Raw genomic sequence first — 18,932 nt, forward strand, 5'->3', positions numbered from 1 at the left:
AACACAAAAAAATGATGAAGTATAAAATCATTTATCATCCACTCTCAAAAGTTCACGATATTCAGTAGTTTTCAAATTTTCAAGAATGTAGATATATTTCCTTTATGATTAAAAAAAAAATCAAACCATAGCTGCTTTTGTCCTTGAAATCGTCTCCTTGACTTACCTTGGGGCAGCCCCCTGCCATGTTCCACAGAATCTTTGTATAAAAACTTCATTTTTGTGTGCTGTTGTTGAACTTCTGACTCTCAGACAGTGGTCCCCATTATTTAGAGGTAAGAACCAACTAACTTAGTGTTGCTATTTTTGCCCAGCTTCTTGGGGACTCCACAGATGAGCCATTTTGGCATAGACTTCAGGCTAATATTTAAGAGGGGTGATGTATACACACACACACACACACACACACACACACACACACACACACCACCTGGATGGACTGGAAGCTAGCTGCAGAGGAGGGCCAGAAACAGGCCGGGCTGCCGCCACAGAGCACTGACAGCACGGTGGCCAGGGTCCCCCGACCCAGGCCTGCAGAAGCCGTCACATCTTCGGTGGCCACGGGTGCCTCTCCTGGCATCACCCTGACAATGTATTCAAGGCCCGAGAGCCACCTGGACCTCTTCAGGAGTCCAGAGGCTGCCCAGGCCCTTCCAGCTCCGGCCAGCAGATTGTCAGCCAAACGGCTGGCCATCCGCCGCGGGGCCGCTCTGGGGATGGCATCAGCCACGCTGACGGCCTGGCTGGTCATCCACGTCCTGACCACCAGACCTAGCCGAGCGGCTCCAAGACGGAAAGGAGGCCAAGAGTGGCCGCGCCCACAGGCCTCTACACCTGTCCCCCTACAACAGCACCCTGGGGACCCAGTGTGGGTGGATGTACACTTTGGACCACAGCCGGCACCTCGTGTGATGTGACAGTTCTGTCGAACTGGCTTTTTCTTCTCTGCTCTTTAGGAGGACATCAGCGGACTGGAGAGGGACAATCCTAGGGTTGCTTCAAATCGGGAGATTTCAAATCAAAACACAATCAGAAAAACCAGTTACCCAATTAAAAATTACATATTTCCTAAAAAAAATATGTATATACACACACACACACACACACACACACACACACACACACATACACACACACACAGGGAAAATACATATACATAAAATAAAAAATACACATACAGGGAAAATATATTCTCTCTCTCTATATATATATATGTATATATACATATACATATGTATATATACATATATATACATATACATATACAAATACATATATATACATATACATATACAAATACACATATATACATGTATGTATATATACATGTATACATACGTGTATACATGTATACATGTATACATATATACATACATATGTATGTATATGTACATGCATATATGTATATGTATATATACATGCATATATGTATATATACATATATACATATATACATGTATATATATACATATATGTGTGTGTGTGTGTGTGTGTGTGTATATATATATATATATATATATATATATATATATATATCTGAAGAGGAAAGATGGAGTTCCTGTTAGAAACCAAAAAGTCTCCTGACCCAGCAAAATAGATTATTCCATTTTAAATTAATTAGTGTTACAGTTATTCAACAAGAATACGGTTTTGCTGGTCTTCCAGAATCCATGTGCCTGGGTTTATTTCTTCTGTGTTATCTACTGCTGAGTATAAATAATCATAATATTGTAAAGCCATATGGACATGTTTCACCAAACACTGTTGTATTGACCTAGGGTTTTCTTGTTCTTGTTGTAAACTGAAAGGAGGCAGACTTTATCTTCTAAATCCTAAGTACCTGAAATGGTTTATAGAAGATCAGGATATGGTAGTCGGGGATGCTTTGACTTAAGCATTCCAGGAACAGTGTTTTCCCAGTAAGAAAGAGAATAAAGCCATTGGGGAGATCAGTAGAGCAAAACGTTCATTTCCTAGAATGTGCATTTATCATAACGATGACTCATTAATGGACTGCCACAGTGAGATGAGTTATATTATCCCAAAACTATTCCTTGGAAAGTTGGGGTGGGAAGTAGCCCATCTTTTCCTAACTCCCCCACCAAAAAATATTAGCTCCTTTTTGTTTGCTTGAAGCTGCAGTAATTCTGCAAAGCTAAGTAGTAAAACTGGCAGACTTCCATTCCTCCTTAGCTTTTGCAAGCAGAATTGCTTTCTCCCTTGTAACTCATTTTAGAATATGGAACAGCAAATTTCCCTAAAGAGGCTGTAAGGGCCCCGCCAGTCTCTTTGGTCTGTTACCTGACCCAGCTCAGCAATGAATTCCCCCTTTCTCCTCCACAATGCATATTTCTTCATGGTCCGTTGCTCTTTTCCTGGAGCAGCTGGGCTTGGGAATTCTTGTTTAAAACTCCTATCATATCAGAATGGAAATGATGTTTTACCAGATGCCTGGTTAACTTTCTTTTCGGTAGTTTGAAAGCAGGGAAAAGTATGAATGGGTAAGGCAAGGCCCAGCAGCCTCCCAGAGGTGCACAGCACACGGCCCTTCACTTGCTGCTAGGGACTTGACAGATGAGGCAAAGGAGACTTCTTTTTTTCAAAAGAATATGCATGGAAGCTATGGTTAATAAATAGAATGCTCTTCAGGGCAGCGGGTCCTAAGCCCTTTTACGTTGTGATGAGTTTGGCAATGCGGTATGATTTGTGAGGGATCTGTGTGAAGTCACGCTCATCCAGAAACAAACCCTCAGACAAGGATTCATAAGTAAGTGATTTATTAATGAAGTGATTCCAGGAGAAACCAGTACAGGAGTAAGGGAAGCAGAATAAATGGGAAGAACCTAAGCAATGAGCTTTCTCAGACGAGGTCTGAATTTGAGAACTCCGCTTGATCCCTCAAGGGATTCTGGAGCTATAAGATGTGTCTCTTGAGTTTTTCCATTTTGAGGAGGTGGACCATCGCACTCCTTTACCAATTCGTCAATGACTCTGAATTCCCTTGGATAGGGTTTCCAGATTTAACAAACAAAGATACAAAGTATGCCCCATGCAATATCATTTTCATTCATATACTCTATAAATATTAGTATATTTTTGTACTAAAAATGATTCGTTGTTTACCTGAAATTCAAATGTAGCTGAGAGTTCTGCATTTTGTTTGACACCTCTCCAACGGGGGTCTGGGAAGACCCACTCCAAAGCATGTCTAGACCCCTTGCTCCAGTGCTAAAGGGCAGATCTCTGAAGGCCATGGGTGCAGGCCATTAGCAGGCAAGCTCTCAGAAGCTGGAGATGAGCGTGCAGAGCCAGCACAAGTGATATAAGGGGATCTGGGTAGGACATGAACAATGTCCCCTAAAACACATAAGGGAAAAACGGAACTTTGAACTTAACCTTCACTCAGTTCAGTACAAAATGGACAAAGGAAGATGCTGTGTTTCTCTGTGGCAGGTCTGTCGTCACATTGGAGAATATGGCCATCGTATCAGATTCACCAGTGTTTCATGTGCTTAGACCGTGACCCTATCGGTGGGAGTAATATGAAGTCTGGAGTTGCCAAATACATCTTCAGCTAGAAACTTCTGTTTATACCACACAGTCATCCCTTTCTACTTATCCTTTGCCCATCATACACACCTACCCTGATTTGGGTCCCCTCAGAGCAAACCCCGAAATAAGGATTCAAGAGCAAGTAATTTATTTAGGAGGTGATTTTGGAAACCCAAAAGGAGTGGGGAAATGAGCCAGAGAAAGGAAAGAAGCTCTTTACTACTATGGGGATCCAGTGCTCACTCTCAGTGGACACCTGTAGGAAACAGTGTACAACACACTTTAGAATTATCTAGTCAAGAGATTGGGAATCTGGGGTATTTATACACCGGCTCCCTGTTCATCACTGGCTGAGGACTAATTCTGGGGCACTGACTCTTTGGCACTTCTGACTTGTTCTGTGCACAGGTGCTCCATGCTCTTGTGATCCAAAAAATGTCCTCGGGCATAGAGTTATGGGTGTTCACAGTAAATAGGATTCTGTGGGTAGAGGTGAGTGCCAAGGGAACTGGGCGGGGGCACTGGGGTCTGCTACAGCATCCTTCCCAGACTGCTCTTGGGCCTCTTCCAAAGGTGCAGTTTGTCAGACCACTGGTTGCTCAGCTCCTGATTTATGCTAACTTTATATAGGTGTGACTTTCCTTTATGTAATGACAGTAATTTGAGGAGTTATGGAGACTTGGTCGTTCAGCCAGACTCTTGATATTATACTTTGGTTGGATTACAACTGGGTTCTTGACTTGCCTTGTTCTTGTGGTCAAATGATTGTGAGCCCAAGGACAGCTCCTTTGCTCTCTCATCTGTTTCTGCAGCCGTTTCTCAAAGATTCACTGCCTTGACATGTCCTATTTCTATGAACTAAATTTAACACATTTCCCCCTTCCGGTATAATAATTTTTTCACTCAGGCATATTTTGTGGTGTGTCCTTTCTCAGGGTATCTAAGATACACCAATGGTCTTCTCCATCTGCAAATCATTAAGGTGTAGAGGTATATGACTGGCTCACCTATGAATTTTATTTATACAAATAATTTCAACACACAGTTCTGTCAACATTATTGTCCTAGTGCCGTATTCCAAATGGTAGTTAACTGTGGAAGGTTTTAGACAGTGATATTATTCCACCCCTTCATGAACATCCAATTTGTCAAGGAAGATTGATATAACCACATAATTTCAAGACAATATTGTATCATGTTAAAAAGATGTTCTGTGTGCTATGGGAAAACCAGAGAGAGGCATTTATCCTTTGAGAGGATTCAGAGAAGCTTCATGGAGATGACCTCTAAGCAATTTTAAGGGATGAAGAGGACCCTGCCAGGTGAAAAAAGATAAGAATGAAACAGAGGAAATAGAAAGTATAAAGGAAAAGAGGCATAAAGCGATGTTGCGTGTACTGGAAAATGAACTGTTGGGGGATTTTAGAGTGTAAAAATTGAAGTGTTGTATGAAAGAGATGAAATTAAGAGCTAAGTTGGACCGAGATACAGATGGCTTCGGATACATTGATGACCTGTTTTTATAAGCAACATAGCATCCCAGATGGAACAAGAGTTTGGCAAATTTGAGCTATTAAGTACAGAGCATGTGCCTTTTCCCTTTGGTTCCTGAAAGTTAAGTTCTGCTAAACACTTGTTTTCCTTGGTGTCTACACATGGAGGCAATCGGCTTTCTTGCCCCTGACTTCCAATTCACCCAAGGTTTTTCATGGCTGGTGGCCTCTCTCTTCCAAATGGCTTTCATCCATTATTTAGAAAGAAGACAGGGGATCAGGATTCTATTGTGATGGTAAAAGACAAAAGTATTTTCAGACTGGGAGTTTTACCTGTTCTTTTCCTTCATACCCACTCAGAATCCTTCCCTCATGGTGACTGTCTCCTCCACTTTAAGGAGAGTCTTCTTAAAACAGGTCCTTTATGCCCATCACACACTTGCTGGGATGAGCACTGGGTGTTGTATGTAAGCGATGAATCACAGAAATCTACCCCAAAAACCAAGAGCACACTTTACACACTGTATGTGAGCCATTTTGGCGATAAATTATATTTTAAAAAAATTAAATAAAGCAGGTCCTTTAAGAAAACACTAAATAGTTTCAAACCCACCAAACAAATCATCCTTTGTTTTAGTAAATCAAATATAAAGGTTCTTGGGGGCACCTGGGTGCTCAGTCGGTTAAGCGTCCGACTTCGGCTCAGGCCATGATCTCACCCTTTGTGAGTTTGAGCCTCATGTCGGACTCTGTGCTGACAACTCAGAGCCTGGATTCTGTATCTCCCTCTCTCTGCCCCTCCCCTGCTCACACTCTGTCTCTCTGTCTCTGTCTGTCTCTCTCAAAAAAAAAAAAAAACAAATGGTAAAGAAAAATTAAATAAAGGTTCTTTATATAATTAACACTATGATTCATTGAACAAAATTTCACTGAGTACCCACCACATTGTATCCTTTCTCCAAGAAGGAGACAGAAGGAAAATGTGTGTAATTAAATCACAGAAAGCCAGTGACTTCAGAGGAAACTGCAGCTAGAGAAGCTTCCTGATGAACTTGTACTTTTTCCTCATTTCTCTGCTTCCCTAATTCTGCATTCCAAAGCTCCTATGATGGTTCACCTATGCCTAAGAATAAAACACATACATCTGTACACATCTATCCACACATGCACACAGTACCTGAAATTCATCCTTTTAGGATGTGTCAACCTCTCCAAAGAGTTTTATTTTTTATTTATTTATTTATTTATTTATTTTATTTTATTTTATTTTATTTTATTTTATTTTTTTACTTTAGAAAGAGCACATGATTGGGGGGGGCAGGGGGGAAGAGAGAGAGAGAGAATGAAAATGAGAATGAATCTTAAGCCGGCTCCTTGCTCAGCCTGGAGCCTGATGTGGAGCTCAATCCCACAACTGTGGTTGGGATCATGACCTGAGCTGAAATCAAAAGTTGGACACTCGACCGCCTGAGCCACCCGGGTGCTCCAAGGATTTGACTGTTAAATGGAGATACCCGTATCTGTATGTTGTGTGCCTGTATGGATGGGCAGTACTCACAGGGGTCAACACAGCTTCTGTAGATATACAGATAGTTGATAGTTTGAGCTTTTTGGGCCACACGGTCTCTGTCTCAGCCACTCAACTCTGCTCTTGGAGCAGCTGTAGACAATAGATAAATGAATGGGCATGTCAGCATTACAACAGAACTTTATTTAGAGGCACTGACATTTGAACCCCATGTACTTTTCACATGTCACAAAATATTTTTTTTCAATTACTTAAAAAATGTAAAAACCACTCTTGGCTCACAGGCTACAAAAACAGACAATGGGCTCGATTCTGTCCGTGGACCATAGTTTGCTGATTCCTGGTACAACACGTTCACTCACTAACAAAGAAAGTGTCCTTCCATTTATCCACAGGCTAAGTTTTGAGGACAGATCACTTGTATTGATGTGATTACTGAGGTTAAGAAAATAGTGGTATGAGGGGGGCAAATTGCAGATGGAGAGATGTCTGAGATGAATAAATTCAAACTAATCAACAGTTTAGCCCAGTGTTTCTCAGCCTTGGCTGTATATTGGAATCACTGGGGGGTGGTGTCATTAAAACATATTGATCCTATGGGCCTAGATCCTATGCTCAAAGTCTGATGTGATTAGTCTTGGATGTAGTCTAAGCTTGGAGATTTTTAAAAGCTCCCCCACTGTTTCTGATGTGCAGCCACAGATGAAGACCACCCATCTCGCATAAGACTGTTAGGAAAGGCAAAGCATTTTGGGATCACCAGAGACTGGAAAGTTGACCTATGTTCAGATTTTTTCTCTTTTCTTTCTCATGTTTAACAACTTTCCCATTTAATGGGATCACTTCACTTTCTGTTACCTCCCTTGCTTTTCTTACATATCCATTTCAGATCTGATATAACAAAAAAAAATTAGGAAAGTGCATAAACCACAGAAAGAATACGCAGTCTCTGTGTCATGCTATGCACTAGCCTCATTGTCACAGTGAGTGTTAGTATCTCTGATATTAATGCTGCCTTTTGGTTGAGCTTTCTTGGGGGAGTATTCATTTAACCATGCGGGCACAGACTCAACATTGTCAGGCCACTCTGGGAGGGTTGCATCCTGGGAAATGCTTTCCGGACTACAACTCCTGGGAGATGGTTATATAATCCACAAAGGCAACTCATTAAATTATAGTCTCTGTCCCTTGTCCTTAGATCCTTTATCTAAAAATAAATCTAGAAAGCCATTATCAAGATTTGGGGCCATTGTGAAATTAGAGATAACAAAATGGAAGGCTTTTAAAGTATATTTCATAAGCTAAAGTAAACGAGACGGTTTCCTACTCTAGGCAATGTGTCTTTCATGTAACCTGGGATGTCTGAGCCCCCCAGGCAGTGTCCTATCTCCACACTCTGGGCCCTTCTAGAACAAGAAAAATCTCTCTCTTTCTTGTCAGTTTCCCTTTAAGCAAATTTTAGCTAGAAGTTTTGTTGACACTGATTTCCAACACTTCCAATTTAAGTATCAGTGACCTGATATCTGAATCAAAAAAGGTCTTTCATTTTTTAAGAATAGTTGACACAGCGTCACATTCGTTTTAGGTGTACAACAGGGATTCAACCACTCTGTATGTTATGCTGTGATCACTGGAGATATAGCTACCGTCTGTCACCACGCAACACTATTATGATACCATTGACTATATTCTCTGTGCTGTACCTTTTATTCCTGTGACTCGCTCATTCTATAACTGAAAGCTTTTATGTCCCACTCTCCTTCTCTCGTTTTGCCTGTCCTCCCACTCCCTCCCCTCTGGCAACCACCAGTTTGTTTTCTGTATGGATACGTCTGATTCTACATTTTGCTTCTTCATTTCTTCGTTTGTTTTTTGGATTTTACATATGAATACAACCATATGATATATTTTTCTGTGATTTATTTCACTTAGCATTATACCCTTGCCCTATAGGTCCATCCATGTTGTCACAGATGATAAGATATCATTCTTTTTTATGGTTGAGTAATATCCCATTATCTATATACCACGTCTTCTTTATCCATTCATCTATCAGTAGTCACTTGGGTTGCGCCAATATCTTGTCCATTGTAAATAATGCTGCAATATACTTAAGGGTTCATATATTTTTTTGAATTAATGTTTTTGTTTTCTTTGGGTAAATACCCAGGAGTGGAATTACTGGACCATATGGTATTTCCGCTTTTAATTTGTTAAGGAGCCTCTACATTGTTTTCCATAGTGGCTGCACCAATTTACATTTCCAATAGTGCACAAAGGTTCCCTTTTCTCCACATCCTCACCCAACTCTTGTTATTTCTTGTCTCTTTTTTTTTTTGAGAGAGAGAGAGAGAGAAAGAGTGTGCACACAGAGGAGGGGCAGAGGGAGAGGGAGAGAGAGAATCTTAAGCAGGCTCCATGCCCAATGTGGAGCTGGATGTGGAGCCCGATGGAGGCGCGATCTCATGGCAGATTGTGACCTGAGCCAAAATTAGGAGTTGGATGCTTAACCGACTGGGCCGCCCAGGTGCCCCTTTCTTGTCTTTTTGAATCTAGCCATTCTGAAAGTTGTGAGGTTAGATCTCGTTGTGGTTTTAATTTGCATGTCCCTGATGATTAGTGATGGTGAGCATCTTTTTGTGTGTCTGCCATATGTATGCCTTCTTTGGGAAGATACCTATTCAGGTCTTCTGACCCAAAAAATAGCTGTTTCTTAATTGAACTTTAAACTTCTTGAATTTAGACTTCTTTTATCCTCTTCCTATTTAAGTGGCGATGATTTATGTATTTTATGTCATATTTTATATAACATCTAAGAGAATTGGCACCCAACTATTTATGATATTATGCCTCATCAGACTGAATCTTTTTTAGTCTAACCAACTGAAACAACTGACTGAGAGGAAAATATTTTTGAGAAGCTCACGGTAAATGTCAGGGACAAATGTGAAATTATATGTCATTTTTGAGGTAGTGCTTCTGGCAACAATTGCCAGTAGCTGACTTATAAGAATTTTTTTATTATTACAGGATAGCCTCTTGAATGTCATCACCACAATTAATCAACTTCTGCCAGAGCTTCCATAAGTAGGACTTTTGGTTCTAGCGAAGCTCATCTGAGATGGGGACTTTTTCAAAACCACCTGGGTCAAGGAGAACTTTCAGGACAGGCACAAGCAGATATATCTACATGAGTCCCTTTGATCCTAACTTCTTGGCTCATTTCTGCAAGATTAATGACTAGCCCTTGTTTTTTAAAGGAGATTTTACCTAAAATAGTAGAAAAGTTTTGTGGTTCCACCACAGTGTTCCTGGGTAGGTCTCTAAGATCTTTCTAGGTAGGACTTCTGAGATGAGCAAAATCACTCAGATGGTTAACTGTCGTCAAGTGTAAAAGTGTAGCACCTGAGCTTGGAGGGCTCTGGAAAGTCTCCAAGGAACTTAGAATCTCAAATTATATAAATTTATTTAATCATAAAACTTTGTTCTCTTGTCAGAATCAAGACACAGTCCTAGACCCTTCCTGAGCAATCTATAATTCATTGAGGGTGCCATATCTAGAGGAAGAAGCCAGAGACTGTTTCTATGTGGTATCATAGGAATGCTACCCAGAGAACTTTTGGTTCTTCTCATCAGATTCCAAGAAACTAACCCCCAGCTCTCTCACCCTTGAATTGTTTTCTGCTTGATGGCTCCTTCTAGCAATGTACAGCCTGCCTGGTTCTATCAATTTGATCTTGGTGAGTGATGAGTAAGCAACAGGAGAAACTAGAATGAGCATAGGCTTTGGGTAGGCAGGCAATTTTCAGTTTTTGTCCTGACTTTATTATGTACGAACTGTGTGACGGTGTGGTGGTGGGGTTGGTGTGTGTTGTGTGTGTACACACACCTATGCCTACGTACACGGAATAGTTGTCTAACCTCTTTAGGACTCAGTGTTCCCATCTTTAAAATAAGAATGTTTTCCTTACAGGGATGTTGGGACATGGAAAGCGTCAAACACCTAGAAAATACTCAGTAAATGTAGCTTCTCTTTGCATAATTTTTGAGGGTGGTGGTAGCCAGGAGTAAAAATCAGGGCATATTTGATTTGATTTTGGTGGCTTCTCTGGTGCAGAGCCTTGAAAAAGTTAGGAGCTGTGGTTGATAGCTGCAGTGGTCATTGCCGGTTCTTTCTTCTGCCAGATTTGTCTTCCAGCAATGTCACATGCACAGTGAGACATCCTTTTTTTTTTTTTTTAAAGCACTCTTCCTCTATTCTTTTGCATACCTTTTCTGATTGGCTCAAACGTAAGTTCTAATCACTGTTAACTATCACGTCTAGGCTTTAACATGCTTATGATTATAGATGCACTTATAACTTACTAAATAGTAAATCAAATAGTGAAATTCACAAAGGCTTATGTTTTACCACTTAGCGTATTTTGTGGTCACCGAGGATAAAGAATAAAATAGAACAAACACTTCTCTTAAAATCTAATTTGTCAAAACTTATACTTATGAAACTCCATGTAATCAGAAAATCATGATCACCTCAAAGGCAGGCACTATTATTTTATAATCATTATTGAATGGGATTGAATCAGTTTTAGCAAACAAAGTGAGTCAAGCCCATTTACCAAATGTCATTATTTTTATGCCACATTTATTAAATGTGTACCATGAGTCAGACACTGAAACAACATAGGGAAATAAAACATAATTCCCACTCTTTGATTAAGTATGTACTGAGTGCCTCCTTTGCACCAAGGCATTTATGAAGGTGGTAGAGATAATGTGGTAAATATGTCATGAACTCTGTCCCCAAGGAGCTCAGGTTGAAAGAGGCAACAAGGCCCATATATGTGGATCACTTAGAAGCCAAATAAGACATCCCGGAGTGAAGTGCTACATAGTTTGGCAAAGACTGTGAATCAGTAAGAACGGAGCAGAGCAGAGGTTCACAAGGCTTGTAGATGACAGGAAGTGCCTGATAGGGGAGGCTGGCCTTCATCTGGGCCATGAAGGATGGCGAAGATTTGCATAAGTGCAGAGTGGCAAATAGAGCATAGCAGGTGGAGAGAACATGAGAAAAAGCCTTAGAGGTAGAAGCTGGAGCGGGTGCCGTGAGTGTGGTGAGTTGAGAGGAGAGCGGAGAACCTGCGCAGGTGGGAGGATGCTGGTGAGCAGTAGCAAATAAGGCTGGAACGGTCGGTTGAAGCTCAGTTACAGAAACCCTGGAGTCAGACAAATGGGCTTGAGCCTAGTGAGTCTCTGAGGAAGATAGCGACCGATTCCAGTGTGGCTGCAGTGCGTTTCGGGGGGGTTCACTTGTCATCATCATTTTCTTGGAAGCTTTTCCATGGCTGTGTCTTTGCTTGCTGGTCTGCATCCTAGTTAAAGTCAGAATATTCTTTCTCATTTAGGGGAAGCACTGGTTCATCAGACCTTTATGACCAGGAAGCTGGCCCGGCAACTCGGAAGAGCAGCCGGAGCAGTGGAGTGACCCCCGTCACGCAGAGGTCACCGGCTCCAAGCACACGCAGCGTGACCTCAGCCAGCAGTAGAGTAAGTCCACAAATGTGAAAGGACACCCAGCTTCCGAGACTTGACCTCACCACCATTGCCTGGTCGGGTCTGAGTTCTCGGGATCTTGAAGCATGTTGTTTATGCTGTTTAATTGTAGATGCTTCGTTATCAGGACTGAACTTCCTGCACCCTTAGCTCTTGGTGGGAAGCCAGAAATGTGAAGGAAAGGGAAGGAGCAGGTTCAAAGGTGGTATTTGTATGATGGGGGGTTAAATGGCTATGTGGCTTATGTGGCTTAAACAAAATATAAATAATGTTTAGAAGTCTCCTAGTTTGATCTTCCATGTTATTTGCCAAGAATTCCTAAGTTGACTGCACTAAAACTTTCCCAGACTGATTTAAATCAGGAAAAGTAGAATCTTGAAATATTTGAATAGTTTTTCTTTATGCACACCTGTTAAAATTAGGGATCAACACACCATAAAGACTTAAATTGCATTATACATAAAATATAGACAGAATATGGGTTGCCTGTGTGGCTCAGTCCATTAAGCCTCTGACTTCCGCTCAGGTCATGATCTCAAGGTTCGTGAGTTCAAGCCCCACATCGCGCCCTCTGCTGTTGGCACAGAGCCCGCTTCAGATCCTCTGTCCCCATCTCTCCCTGCTCCTCCCTCCCTTCCCCCCCCGTCTCTCTCTCTCAAAAATAAACAAACGTGTGGGGGGGGGGACACACACACACACCTTCCATATATACATATATGGAAATGGTTCTTTTGAATCAATGAGCATCTAGATTTTTTGTTAAGCAGGAAGCTCCATACATAGAGCTGACATCTATGTTTAAGAAATCTTGGTCCTGGTCAAGCAAACACTTGAAGTGAAAGAATTAACTATGCAGGAGTCTGGAGCAAGGTGTTTCTCCAGGTAGGGACAGCACTGATATTCAGCAGGTACACATACAGGGAAGGCTGTTCCAATTACTTATGGCTGGCCTCCCTCTTGGGTGGTCAAGGCACTGTTCAACCAGTGCCTAAAATATTTTTAACGTCCCTAGAGAAACAGCCAGTGCTAAGACTCTGAAGTGGGAACGTGCCTGGTATGTTTAAGGAAGAACACAAAGGCCAGTTTGGCTGTTGTGAGTGAACAAAGGGAGGAGGAGGAGGAAGTGAGCTCAGAGAGGTAATAGGGACTGACCACTGTATGCACTTTGACATTGACTTGGAGTAAGCTGGGGACAGCTGGGGGGTTTTGAGCAGAAGAGTGACACGATGTGGCTTCTTTTTTTGTTATTTTTTATTAGTTTTTTTAACTCCAGTATAGTTAATGCACAGGATTGTATTAGTTTCAGGTGTACAGCATCCTGATTCAACAATTCCATACATCACTTGGTACTCATTGTGACGACTGTGCTCCTTAATTCAAAATATGTAGAGAACTTACACAACCCAACACCCCAAAACATAATCCAATGAAAAATAGGCAGAAGATGTGGCTTCTTTTATACAGGATCTGGAGGCTGTTCTGAGAAGCAGCTGTAAGAGAACAAGTGGAAAAGCCAAGAGACCAGTTAGGATGCCATTGTCTTCCTGCAAGTGAGACACTGGGCTTTGGAACAAGGAGATAGAAATGGAAGTTGTGAATCCTGTGCACTGTTGGTGGGAATGCAAACTGGTGCAGCCACTGTAGAAAGCAGTATGGAGGTTCCTCAAAAAGTAAAAATTGAAGTACCCTATGACCCAGCAATTGCACTACTGGGTGTTTGCTCAAGGAAAAGGAAAGCATTAATTCAAAAAGATACACGTACCCTTATGTCTATTGCAGCATTATTTACAATAGCCAAGATATGGAAGTAGCCCCAGTGCCCACTGATAGACGAGTGGATAAAGAAGTAGTAAATGTATACAATCGAATATTGCTCAGCCGTAAAAAAAGAATGAGTTCATGAGGTGCCTGGGTGGTTCAGTCGGTGAAGCGTCCGACTTCAGCTCAGGTCATGATCTCACGGTTTGTGGGTTCGAGCCCCACATCAGGCTCTGTGCTGACAGCTTGGAGCCTGGAGCCTGTTTCGGATTCTGTCTCTTTCTGTCTCTGCTCCTCCCCCACTTGTGCTCTGTCTCTCAAAAATAAATAAATATAAATTTTTTTCTTTTAAAAGAATGAGTTCATGCTATTTGTGACAATGTGGACGGACTTAGAGGGTTTTATGCTAAGGGAAGTCAGACAGAGAAAGAAAAATACCACATAATTTCACCTATATGTGGATTCTAAAAATCAAAATGAATGAACACACCAAGACAAAACCAGAAACAGATTCATGTATACAGAGAGCAGACTGGTGGTTGCCAGAGGAGAGGGGAATGAGGGGGTGGGTGAAATAGGTGAAGGGGATTAAAAGGTACAAACTTCCATTTATAAAATAAGTTAAGTCGTGGAGATGAAAAGTGGAGGATGGGGAATATAGCCAATAATATTGTAATAACATCCTATGGTGACAGATGGTGACTATGCTTATGGTAGTGAGCCCTGCATAATGCACAGAATTGTTGAATCACTATGCTATCTACCTGAAACTAACATCATATGGCAATGATACTTTAATAAAAATAGTTATTATCTAAGTACTAAATATAAAAACTAAATATTTATTTAAAATATCGACTCTTCCTATAGTGCAACTTCGGAAAGATAAATCAGAAACTTAAAAAAGAAAAGCAGAGACTGTAAACAGCCAGATTCTCTAAATATTTTTAAGGAAAAGCCAAAAGGCATCCAGACAGATTGAATAAAAATAGAAGATTTCTTTAAATACTTATAGTCTGAATTGTACTTGCTGATAAGGTAAAAGGCAGATTTAAAATTTATAAATATTTATACTAAGCTCAGCAAGCAGTAGTGTTCCATACCCAGAAAAGTGCATTGATAGTTGGTGATTACCCTTACTTCGCTGGCAACCTAACAAGGAATGATATTCAAAATATTTAGTAACTGATATGGCAGAGGCACTGAGCTATCAGAACAGACTCTGGTGCAAGGCTGGGGCAGTATCCTGGGAGCCCTTCTGTGCCATGTGTTAACCTGGATTGTGGGTCACGGTCTTCTGTTAAATGGGGGTGTAGGAGGTAGGGGTCACTGGGGAAAAAAGAGAGTGTTGAGAATGGGGACAAACATGGGAGAAAACAGAATACTATGCTTGTGTATAACTCTGAGGATGCAAAGCTAGCCAGATTCTTTTTTTTCTTCTTTTGAAAATTTTTTAATGTTTTGTTTATTTTTGAGAGAGAGACACACACACACAGAGTGCATGCTGGGGAGGGGCAGAGAGAGTGGGAGACACAGAGTCAGAAGCAGGCTCCAGGCTCTGAGCTGTCAGCACAGAGCCCGATGCGGGGCTCGAACTCAAGAACCGTGAGATCATGACCTGAGCCGAAGTCAGATGCTTAACCGACTGAGCCACCCAGGCACCCCTCTATATATTCTTATATAGAGTTCATTTAAGATTGGAGCTGTACCTATATCATCTTTCTTGCTAATTATATATTGGAACACTCGCAGTTTTGTGAATGTAAAATTATTTGGAACAACTTTTGTCCTAATTAACAAATGGGTTTTATAGAGCGGTTATTGATAGTAAGTTTTAGAGTTATATGGACCCCTGATGAGGACCCCCCACCGCTAATGTTAACTAGCCCCTCCTAAAGAGTAATACAACATAAATGTGGTTATACTGAAGTATATTAATATGATTTGAAAGTAAACTGCAGTCATCATAGTGTTCTTTTTTCATTTTTACTTTGTGAGAAGGAACATGGTTTTGAAAATTCCATGGATTTGGCTGCCCTTGAAAGCACATCTGACGACCTCACAAAGAGTCGTCGCAGAAACACTTCTGGCACACCGTCCATAGCAGTGTCTGAGGTCTCCCTCTCCTCAGGTGGGTATTTACAGCATGACTACTCTCTTTTGAATTTATTTATTTATTTTGAGAGAGAGAGAGAGAGAGCACACGTGAACATAGGGGAGAAGCAGAGAGAGGAGCGAGAGAATCCCAAGCAGACTCCACACTGTCAGCGCTGAGCCTGACACAGGGCTCCATCTCACAAACCCTGACATCATGACCTGAGCCACAATCAAGAGTTGGAAGCATAACTGACGGAGCCACCCAGGCACCCTTGACTAAGTCATTTGGAATTGACAGTCTTGTGTGACATTAAATGGATATTTCATGCTTTAGAAAATAATCGTCTGTCCCTTGACCCGTGATGGTAGGTCCATTCCATAAGAACAGGTTAAATGTGGACCCAGGCGACACCTTGAGCCTCCTGCATTCATGCAAAATCCATTTATTAAGTGTATATGCTTGTCAGTCAAGTTTCAGAGCTATACCAAACATCAGTATAGGAGTGTAGGAAATATAATTGGTTCATTTGGTAGAAAGATAACACTTTTCCAGAATTCAGGGAAATGATAGTTCAGTAGACATGATGGTCTAAAATGCCCTATATCTAGAAAGAATAATTATCCTGTGGTTTAAATAAAAAAGTTACTTGTAAGCTGCATTAAAGTGAGTAATAACCCTTTTCATTCGGATGGTACATTCAAATACTGTATATCATTTCACTTCTCCATCACAACAATCCTGTGAAACAGGTATTATTTATGTTGCAATTTTATTACCTACGAATAAGAAAATTCTTTAGAGACATTTGCAGTAGTCCCTTATGTAGAATTACAATCATGACAGAATCCTCAACATGGAAAGGTTAACTGTTACCTAATGATGATATTTGCATAAAGCCTGAGGCTAGATTCTGTGTGCTGAGTTGAGGAGTCTTTCCTAGTCATGTAGCTCACAAAGGGTTTTCTAAATATATGTGGTTCTTGTTGCATTTTGTTCAGGACTGCAAAATTGTTTCTCCTGTTAATAGAAAAATTTTTAACTAGTCTACAGGCCAACCTCATAGATTATATTTCTACTCCTTCTAGTCAACAGCTCTTGTTTTTGATCACATACTGTGTCAGGCACTGTGCTAAGCACTTCTGCAGTGTTTCATTTACCATTTCAAACTCAAGTACGAACTTGCTCTCTTTAATCTTTCTCATAGTGAACAACTATGTCTATCCCAGCAGGGCTTTGACATAGAACCACCACTCTGTGTAAATGAACTGTCTTTGTCTTAGTAAGTTGTCTACAGCATTACTGAGTGGTGCATTGTTCTTTAAATTATATTTTTAAGAGGTACCTGGGTGGCTCGGTTGATTAAGCATTTGACTCTTGATTTCGGCTCAGGTCATGATCTCATGGTCATGAGATTATGCCCCACGTCAAGCTCTGTGCTGAGTGCAGAGCCTGCTTAAGAGTCTCTCTTTCTCTCTTCTGTCTCACCCTCTCCCTGACTTGTGTTGTCTCTCTTTCTCTCAAAAAAAATGATAAATAAAATTAAATAAAAATTTTTTTTCAACGTTTATTTATTTTTGGGACAGAGAGAGACAGAGCATGAACAGGGGAGGGGCAGAGAGAGAGGGAGACACAGAATCGGAAACAGGCTCCAGGCTCTGAGCCATCAGCCCAGAGCCCGACGCGGGGCTTGAACTCAGAGACCGCGAGATCGTGACCTGGCTGAAGTCGGACGCTTAACCGACTGCGCCACCCAGGCGCCCCTAAATAAAAATTTTTTTTAAAATTTCAAACAATTACATATTTGAAAGCAAGATGTTCCTCTGATGAAAGACTGTTCTTGTGCCTGAAGAAATGGAACTTCCTCTTAGTTTTCCTATGGCCACTCCCTTTTTTTGTGAAAGAAATTTGTTATATCCTTTAATAGCATTGTATGTCAAATGTAAAAACACAGTGAATTCTCTAAATATATAAATCAAGAATGATTAATGCTTTATTTTTTTCTAAGAGCTCATTATATTTTAAGGCCCTGTTCTATGAGAGTTTTTTAGTCTATGAGAAGAACAGAAGTCTTAGCTTAAAAATTTGCATTTTACAATAGAACATTTAACTTCCTTTAACCAAACGTGAAATGAACGCATCGGTGTTGATAATGCCGTCAAAGAAAATTTGAAAATACTATTTAAAAAAAGTATGTTAGTATAAGCAGCATGAAATTTCTCTGGCTGTTGCTTTCTTAACACTCCATGCCCTGTCCCTAGAAAGAATGGAAATAATGATAAAACATTGGCAATGAAAAATGAGATTGTAGCACCTGGGTAGCTCAGTCAGTTAAGCATCTAACTTTGGCTCAGGTCATGATCTCATGGTTTGTGAGTTTGAGCCCCATATCGAGGTCTTTGCTGTCAGTGCAGAGTCTGCTTTAGGTCCTCTGTCTCCTGCTCTCTCTGTCCCTCCCTGGCTCACATGGGCACCCTCTCTCTCTCTCTCTTCTCTCTCTCTTCTCTCTCTCCTCTCTCTCTTCTCTCTCTCTTCTCTCTCTCTTCTCTCTCTCTCTCTCTGTCTCTCTCTCTCTCAAAACTAAACAAACATTTAAAAAAATGAAATCTTCTAACAAAATTAGCTGATTGATATCTCTCCTGTTCTCTTCCTTCCTCCAGACCGGAGTCGATCTGAATTAGATTTGAGTGGGTCATTTCCAGAAGATTTAGAGAATACTGTAAACATAAGAAGCAAGTCTGTCCCTGGGGCTTTAGACAAAGACTTGGTAAGTTGGATGTGGAAGAAAGTCTAATGATCATGAGGAAAGGGCATGGTCTTGTTCCAAACCTTCGCACTTTTAGGTGAGAATAAAGTGAAGATATATGGGAATCTGTTTCTACTGGTCTTCACAACCAATATATAAAAACAACTAAAGCATGTTTTAGAAGGGCTCCTGGAGTGGCTCAGTTGG

At 40.9% G+C, this 18,932-nt stretch overlaps 1 protein-coding gene across 1 annotated transcript in view; it reads left to right on the forward strand.

The window, feature by feature from the left end:
- Window positions 1–18,932, forward strand: part of SYTL5 (synaptotagmin like 5) — a 109,598-nt gene that overhangs the window by 57,560 nt on the left and 33,106 nt on the right. The window contains exons 6-8 of the mRNA XM_043570446.1: window positions 11,979–12,120; window positions 15,886–16,015; window positions 18,640–18,746. Of these exons, the coding sequence (XP_043426381.1) occupies window positions 11,979–12,120; window positions 15,886–16,015; window positions 18,640–18,746 (379 nt within the window). The remainder of the gene's footprint in view (window positions 1–11,978; window positions 12,121–15,885; window positions 16,016–18,639; window positions 18,747–18,932) is intronic.

This window comes from Prionailurus bengalensis, chromosome X, assembly GCF_016509475.1.
Source record: "Prionailurus bengalensis isolate Pbe53 chromosome X, Fcat_Pben_1.1_paternal_pri, whole genome shotgun sequence".
NCBI lineage: Eukaryota > Metazoa > Chordata > Mammalia > Carnivora > Felidae > Prionailurus > Prionailurus bengalensis.